Source organism: Camelus dromedarius, chromosome 9 (assembly GCF_036321535.1).
Source record: "Camelus dromedarius isolate mCamDro1 chromosome 9, mCamDro1.pat, whole genome shotgun sequence".
Lineage (NCBI taxonomy): Eukaryota > Metazoa > Chordata > Mammalia > Artiodactyla > Camelidae > Camelus > Camelus dromedarius.
The window spans coordinates 19,410,989-19,419,686 of NC_087444.1; the positions used below are offsets into that span (position 1 = coordinate 19,410,989).

An 8,698-nucleotide genomic window follows, 5' to 3' on the forward strand; every position below is an offset into this window, starting at 1 on the left:
CCATTTCTCCACCTAGACAACAATTATACTGGCAGAAATTATCTGAAGTAATTTATTTTGGAACTCTAGAGACTATTTGAATGCTTGCAACTTCCAGGGGGAAACTTGGGTAGTAAATTATGGTTAAGTTTGGTCACTTTCAGGTTTAAAAGTGGTAATGGATGCCTATCACCTAACACATAGCCATATTGTAGGCAGCCATGCTTGCATCTTGTTGGAGTCAGGGTGAGCAAAAAGGACCTTGTTCTCCAGAGATCGAGGTTCAGTGTTCTGATTGCTGATTGCTGCTTCTGATCACTGAGGTACAGGTACAGATCTTTTGGTAAAATTATTACGGATAATCACATTTATGCCATTGTTTCAGTCCTTACTGGCTGAAGTGTCTTCTGGAAGATTTAAATGAACTGAACTTGTTTCTCTGTCTCTCTTTCTCCTCCTCTTTGGGGAGTCAGACATTTAAGGGTTAGAACATTCAAAATCAATCACATTTATGGGGCATTTAGAAAGCCACTACACATGCCCAGGGAAAGATACACTCTCAAAAAAACCAAAAAGATCTCAGATTTTCACCAGAGGCTTGTCCATGGTGCAGAGATACTTTCAAAAGTAAAACAAAAAGCAAAACAAATCTAAATAAATAAGTAGCAAACCCTGGGGAAGAGGAAGAATCTGAATTGCAGATGTATCAAGTTGTAAGATTAAAATGTCTAGTTTTCAACAAAAAATCACAAGGCATACAAAGAAAGGCAAGTATGGCCTATCAAAGGAACAAAACAAATCAATAGAAAATATCCCTATGGAAGCTCAGGTATTGGACTTTCTAGACAAAAACTTTAAAATAACTGTTTTAAAGTTACTCAAAGAGCTAAAGGAAGACAAAGACAGAAAATTGTATGAATAAAATAAGAATACCAATAAAGAGATAGAAATTATAAAAAGAATAAAGAAGAAATCTTGGAAATGAAAGTACAGTAACTGAAATGAAAAGTGTATTAGAGGGATTCAAAAACAGATATAAGTAAGCAGAAGAAATAATTGATAAACTTGAAGATAAGACAATAAACTATTGAGTATAAACACAGAAAGAATGAAGAAAAGTGAATAGAGCCTCAGAGACTTGTGGGACATCATCAAAAGGTCAATATATGAATTGATATATAGAAGGAGGAGAGAGAGAGAGGAATATTTGAGGAAATGGCTGAAAACTTTTCAAATTTTGATGAAATGAATCTACAAATTTAGGAGGCTCATTGAATTCTGAGTGGATGGACTCAGACTCACATCAAAACATTATAATCAAACTGTTGAAAGACAAAGAGTATCTTGAAACTAGCAAGAGAGAAGCAACTCATCACATACAAGGTACCCTTGAGAAGATTATCAGCTGATTTCTCATCAGAAACCTTGGAGGCCAGAAGACAGTAGGTTTATATATTCAAAGAGCTGGAAGAAAAAGATTGTCAACTAAAAATTTAATATCAGGCAAGACTTTTCTTCAGAAATGGAGAAATTAAGACATTCCTAGATTTAAAAAAGCTGAGGGAGTTGTCACTAGACCTTCTTTCTCTTCCAGAAGCTCTGAAGGCAGTTGTTCAGGTTGAAATGAAAGGATGCTAGACAGTAACTCAAAGTCATATGAAGAAATAAAAGATCTCTGATAAAGTTAAATACATGGAAATTTATAAAAGCTGGAATTGTAATTTTGGCTTCTAAATTCACTTTTTATTTTCTACATAATTTAAAAGACAAATGCATAAATATTATTTGTCTATGTTACTGGGCACACAATATATAAAGATGTAATTTTTTGACATCTGTAGCAGAGGGAGAAAGAAGCTGTATAAGAGCAATTTGTGTAGGCTGTTGAAGTTGGTATAAATTTAAATTAGGTTATTTAATGTTTGGTTGTCAAATGTAATACGCATGGTAACCACAAAAAGTATTTACAGAATATACACAAAAGGAAATGAGAAGGGGATCAAAACATTTTACTACCAAAAAAGTCATCTAAGTACAAAAGATAGTAATGGAGGAAATGAGTGACCGAAAAAAAAAACAAACCTATAAAGCATATAGAAAATAAATATCACAAAAGGCAAAAGTTAGTCTCTTCTTATCAGTAATTAGTTTAAATGTAAATGGATTATACTCTTTAATAAACAAACATAGATTGGCAGAATAGATTCTCTAAAATGGCTTAAATATGGTCTAAAATATATGTGTGTATGTATATATGTGTGTGTGTGTGTGTGTGTGTGTAGTCTAAAAGAGACTCATGTTAGATCCAAATTGGCCAAATGTGAAAGGATGGAAAAATATATTCATACAAATAGTAACCAGAAAAAGAGGTGAGATGGTTTTACTAATTTCTGACGAAATAGACTTTAAATCAAAAATTACAAGAACAAATAAGGACACTACATATTAATAAAAGTTTCAGTAAAGCAAGAAGTTATGACAGTTTTAATCATTTACATATCTAATAACAGACCCTTAAAATATATGAAGCAAAGCTTTATAGAATTGAAGAGAGAAATAGACAGTTACACATTAATAGTTGGATACTCCAATACCCCACCTTTAATAATGGAGGAAATAACTAGACAGAAGATAAGTAAGGAAACAGGAACAACAGAAACAAAATAGATCTAATAGACATGTATAGAACACTCAATCCAACAACAGAGTACATATCCTTCTTAAGTACACGTAGACATTCTCCAGGGTAGACCATGTTGGTCCCAAAGCAAGTCTTACTAGATTTAAAAAGCTAAGCATCATATAAATAATCTTCTCTGAATATAATAAGATGAAGTTAGAAATTAATAAGAGAAGGAAAAATAGAAAATTCACAAATTTATGGAAATTAACACATTTCTAACCATCTAAAATGGATCTGAGAAGAAATCACAAGGGAAATTTGACTAACAAATGAAGAAAAATGAAAACAATATACAAAACTTATGTGAGCAGCAGAAACATTGCTCAAAGGGAAATGTATAGCTGTAAATTGTACATTGAAAAAGAAAGAAAGAAATCAATATACTAAATTTACACCTTAAGGAACTAGAAAAAGAAGATCAAACTAAACCCAAAGCTGACATAAGGAAATAATAGATTAGAGTGGAGATAAACAAATTAGAGAAAAATACAGAGAAAAATCAATGAAACCAAAATTTGTTTCTTTGAAAAGACCAACAAAATTGACAAACCTTTAGCTTAGACAAAGAAAAGAACATGCAAATTATTAAAATCAGAAATGAAATTGGAGATGTTATTACCAAACTTTCAGAGATAAAAAGAGAATACTGTGAATAATTGTATGCCAACAAATTAGATAACTGAGAATAAATAAACATGGAAAAATTACTTGAAACACACATACCTAAACCAACTCAAAAAGAAACAGGAAACCTTAAAAAACCTTAACAAGAGTTTGAGTTAGTAATTTGGAACCTCCCAACAAAGAAAAGTCCTGGACCAGATGGCTTTCTAGTGAGATCTGATGTATTCTACCAAACATTTAAAGGCTTAACACCAATCATTTTCAGACTCTTCCAAAAAATTGAAGAGGGAACACTTCGTAACTCATTTGATAAAGCTAACACTACTTTGATACCAAAGCCAGATAAAGACATCACAAGAGAGGAAAACTATAGACTATTATCCTTTCTGAATGTAGATGTAAGTATCTTCAACAAAATATTAGCAAATCAAACCGAACGGAATATTAAGAGGGTCATTCACCATGACCAAATGGAATTTATCTAAGCAGTGCTAGGGTGGTTCAATATAAGAAAATCAATGTAATACATCACATTAATAGAATGAAGGAAAGCAAATCCACATCATGATCATCTCAATTGATATAGAGAAGACATTTGACAAAATTCAACATCCTTTTATGATGAAATCTCTCATAAAGCTAAGAAAGAAGATTCCTCAACATGAAAAGGGCATTAATGAAAACCCAAGCTAACATCATGGTCAGTGGTGAAAGACAAAGCTTTACCCCTAAGATTAAGATGAGACAAGGATGCCCACTTTCACAATTCCTTGTCAATGTTGTACTGCAAGTCCTAGCCACAGCTTTTAGCTATTAGACAAATACAAAAAAAAAAAAAACCCAAAACCCAAAATAAAAGGTATGCAAATGAAAAAAGGTAAAACTGTCTCTAATTTGCAGATGACATATCTATACATGGAAAATCACAGACCACAAGAACACTTCTAGAGCTAATAAATGAATTCAGCAAAGTTGAAGGGTATAAGATCAGCACATGGAAATGAGTTGTTTCTATACACCAGCAATGAATAATCCAAAAAGGAAATTAAGAAAACAATTCCACTTACTGTACCATCAAAAAGAATTAAATATTTAAGAACAAATCCAGCCAAGAAAGTAAAATCCTTGTACACTGAAAATTACAAAAATTGCTGAAAGACTTTCTTCGTAGGTAGGAAGACTTAATATTGTTAAGATGTCAGCACTACCCAAAGCAGTCTACATACTCAACAACATTCACTGTTGTCAAATTTCCAACAGCCTTTGGGCACAAATGGAAAATGTGACAGTCACATTTATACAGAATTGCAAGGGGCTCCAGATAGCTAAAACAATCTTGAAAAAGATAACATTGGAAGACTAACAGTTCCTGACGTTAAAACTTACAACACTAGTAGTTAAAACAGTATAGTACTGGCATGCAGACAAATATATACACCAATGTAATAAAAAGAGAGCCCAGAAGTAAGTTTTTATGTATATAGTCAATTGATTTTTGAAAAGAGTGCTAAGATCATTCAATGGGGAAAGGACAGGTTTTTCAACAAATGGTGCTAAGAAAATGGGATATCCACATGTAAAAGAATGAATTTGGACTTTTATCTTATGCTGTATTAAAAAAATTGACTCAAAGTGGATCAAAGACCTTAACTTAAGGGCTTAAACTATGACACACTTAGAAGAAAATATTGGGGAAATCTTCATGACATTGAATAGCAAGGACTTCATGGATATGATGATACCAAAATACAGACAAAAAATAGATAGATTGGACTTCATCAAAATTAAGAACTTTCATAGATCAAAGGACACTATTAAGGAAGTGAAAAGGCAAGATAAAGATTGGGAGAAAATATTTGCAAAACATATATCTGACAAGAAATTAATATTCAGAATATATAAGAACTCCCATAACTCAGCGACAAAAACCAAGCCAGTTCAAAAATGGCAGAAGACTTGAATAGACATTTCTTCAAAGAAGATAAATGGCCAATAAGCACATGAAAGATGAATGCTACAGAGTCATAAGGATAACATTTTTGTTGTTTTAAATTTGGTTAATTTATTATTTTTATATGATCAGTCATTAATGAACATTCAGTTACCATGCCCTAAGTAAAATTTTAATGATAATTTACAACATAATTTTTAAGATAATTTCTCTTTTCTAAGCTGGTCAGTTGGTGCATACTGAAAAGTCAGTTATTTGTGACTTAATGATTCTGCTGAAATCTTAGAACCCATGAAAATGTTTGAATGTTTTTATCCATGAAGCTTCTGAAATTTTTGTTAAATATGACTTTAATGAGCAGGAAAAGATAATGTGAACTGATTGCTTACCTGACTAAATTTATATAGCATATTTAAGAGAATGGATTCTGGACCTTGTCTACCTGGATTTGAATCCTGGCTCTACTTCTTACTAGCTGTGTAATCTTGGGCAAGTTACTTAATGTTTGTGTGTCTCAGTTCTTCACCTTTAAAATGGGGATAATAATAGTATACCTATGTCGAAATTGTTGCAAGGATTAAAACTAATTAAAATATGCAGAGTGCTTAAAATAGTGCCTGACATAAAGTACTAAGTAGGTGTCAGCTATTATTATTTGGGAAAATATTCATAAATTGATGATTGACCTAATTTTTATAGGATTATGAATGCTTATTATAAGGCCTAAGTGTGTTTGAACAACTAGGTTGGGGAAAACAAGGAAGTGGTTGTATAAAGATCCTGAAACTAAAATAGAAATCAGTAGAAAAATACTATTCATGCACAACTTATATTCCACATAACCTTTGAGGTATATAGTCAATAGAATCAAAATCTAGGTCCTTGTTTAGCAGATTGAGGATTTATTCTGTCATTGTCTTCTTTCTTCAGTCTTTATTCTTTCTTTTCTCTTCTTTCTCCTTTCATCTCTTTCCTCTTTTTTCCTCCCTCCTCCTCCACCACCTCACCTTTATATGTGGTATGTAGACAAAAATTTAATAATATAATATTAATGGTTGCAGCCCCTAATTATATTTTTATATTTTTCTTTAAGAGCATGGTTTCAGAGGAAGAGACACTGAAAAAGCGATACAAGAAAAATAATCCACCAATTTCTCATCTTTGTGTCAGAACACCAAAAAAGGTAGCTTTTAAATTTTATTTCAGAAAGCAAATTTCAAAAACTGGATTTAATTCTTCTTTTTTTTTTAAGTTAAACGTATTATAATTTTATTTTTTATTCAGACTCCTTCATCTCTAACAACCCCTGGATCTACGCTGAAGTTTGGAGCTATGAGAAATATGCAGGAGGACTGTTGGGCTGTAATTGCTAAAATAGATAGGAAACAGAAACTAAAGGAAGCAGAAAAGCTATTTGTTTAATTTCAGGAAATTGTAATTAAGGAGCCTAATAACATCAAATTTATAGTTAATTTTTTATTATTATTTTCTAAGGAGCCAAACATTTTCTGAAATTGAGACTTCTTTGATATTGCATAAATAATTTGTTTCTTTATATTTTTATAATTTAGCCTAAATGGGAAATGACTACATGTTACTTGAAAACTTGTAATTGTATTCAGATAATTAGATGATTATATTTTATTTTTACCTTTTCTTGTATTCATGAAAACTGTTTTAGCTAAGTTTTCACATTTGCACAGTTATCCATTGAATGCTAGAAGTATATGACTGGGATTTACTATTTATTCTTTACTATTAAAATATTTTGGATGCAAATAAATACTTCTCATTGATTCTGTGAGGTAATCTGAAATGCTAATCATTATAGTTTTGCTAATACTTATTTTTAAAATCTTCAGGTCATTTTAGTTAAGTTTCACAGTTCTGAAGCAGCTTTGACTTACCTATTTACAAAATTGATAAATGGCTTTAAGTTGCAGGAAGAAAGGCTCTACCAGTATGACTTCCTGAAATATTATTTCATTTATTCTACATTCATTAGGCAAATATTTATTGAATGTCTGCTAAGAATTAAGCACAGTTCTAGATACTGGGAATATGACAATAAAAAGAACAGAAAAATAGGCCCTCTGTTCTTCTAGAGCTTACATTTTAATGAAGGAAATAGATAATAAACAAATAAGCAAAACACATAGTATATTAATGATAGTTGCTAAAGAGAAATAACAGGGAAGAGTATTAGGGAGTATTGAAGGGGGTTGAAATTTTATGTAGTATGGCTCACACTGAAAGGACATTTGAAGATGTGATGAATAACTCGTAAGCCTCTAGCTGTCTAGGAGAGAACATTCCTGGTAAAAGGAAGAAAAAGTATAAAGGCCCAGAAGTGGAGGTATGCCTAGTGTGTCTGGGAGGCAGCAAGGAGGCCAGTGTGGGTAGAGGATAATGAGCAGAAGAAGAGTATAAGGAGAAAAGGCCTGATATTTAACAGGATAGGGAACTTGGGTGGGCAGATTATGTAGGGCTTATAGGCTACTGTTAGAGCTTTGGCTTTTACTCTGAATAAGATGTGAAATTAGTATATATTTCTGAGCAAAGAAGAGCCATAATCTGACTCATGTTTTAAAATTAAAATCTTTCTGACTGCTATATTGAGAACAGATTTTGAAAAGGGGACAAAAGGTTAAAACAGAGAAAACAGGAGATTATTTTAATAATGCATATGAGAGATGGTAGTGGCTTGAACAAGGGTGAGAGCAGCAGAGGAGTAAAGAGGTCAGCTTCTGGATGTTTTGAAGATTAGATGTGGGATAAGACAGAGAAGGGGACAAGGATAATGTCAATATTTTTGGGCTGAGCAATGTAATTTTGGACATGTTAGGTCTAAAATGCATATTAGACATCCAAATGGAGATGGTGACAGGCTTAGAGACAGATCCAGGATAGTGGTATAAATTTGGAAGTCAGCTGCATATTTAAAGCTATCAGACTGGATGAGAACATATACAATCATGAGATTGACTATACCCAGAAAAGAGATCAAAGAGGTGAGAGGCATTAGCTAGAATGAAAGTGAAGTCTAGCAAGAAGGTATTTCAAAGAAGAGTGACCAATTGTATTAAATACTCCTCAGAAAGAAAGTAAAATTGATTAATGGATTAATGTGTTATTAATATGGAGGTCTTTGGTGATCCTAACAATGGCAGTTTTAGTGAAGTGGAGTTTGATTGCAGGGGGTGGTTAAGGAAAGAATGGGAGGGAAAGAAGTGGAGATAGCTATCTCCATCAAGAGTAAGAACTCAAGAAGTTATACTTTAAAGGGAAGAAGATAAATGATGCAGCTACTAGAATTGGAAGTGAGTCAAGAGGAATTATTTTAAAGATACAAGAATTAATAATATGTTTAAATAATTAGGGAGAGATTCAAGATGATGTAAAATGAATATGCAGGAGTTTTTTGTTTTTGTTTTTGTTTTTTTTTAAAGAATGTCTTATAA

General features: G+C 32.1%; 1 protein-coding gene across 1 annotated transcript in view; it reads left to right on the forward strand.

Moving 5' to 3' along the window:
• SYCP1 (synaptonemal complex protein 1) overlaps positions 1-6,769 on the forward strand; it is a 104,796-nt gene extending 98,027 nt beyond the window's left edge. The window contains exons 30-31 of the mRNA XM_010980709.3: positions 6,331-6,420; positions 6,522-6,769. Of these exons, the coding sequence (XP_010979011.3) occupies positions 6,331-6,420; positions 6,522-6,659 (228 nt within the window). The 3' untranslated portion in view covers positions 6,660-6,769. The remainder of the gene's footprint in view (positions 1-6,330; positions 6,421-6,521) is intronic.
• The last annotated feature ends 1,929 nt before the right edge of the window (positions 6,770-8,698 follow it).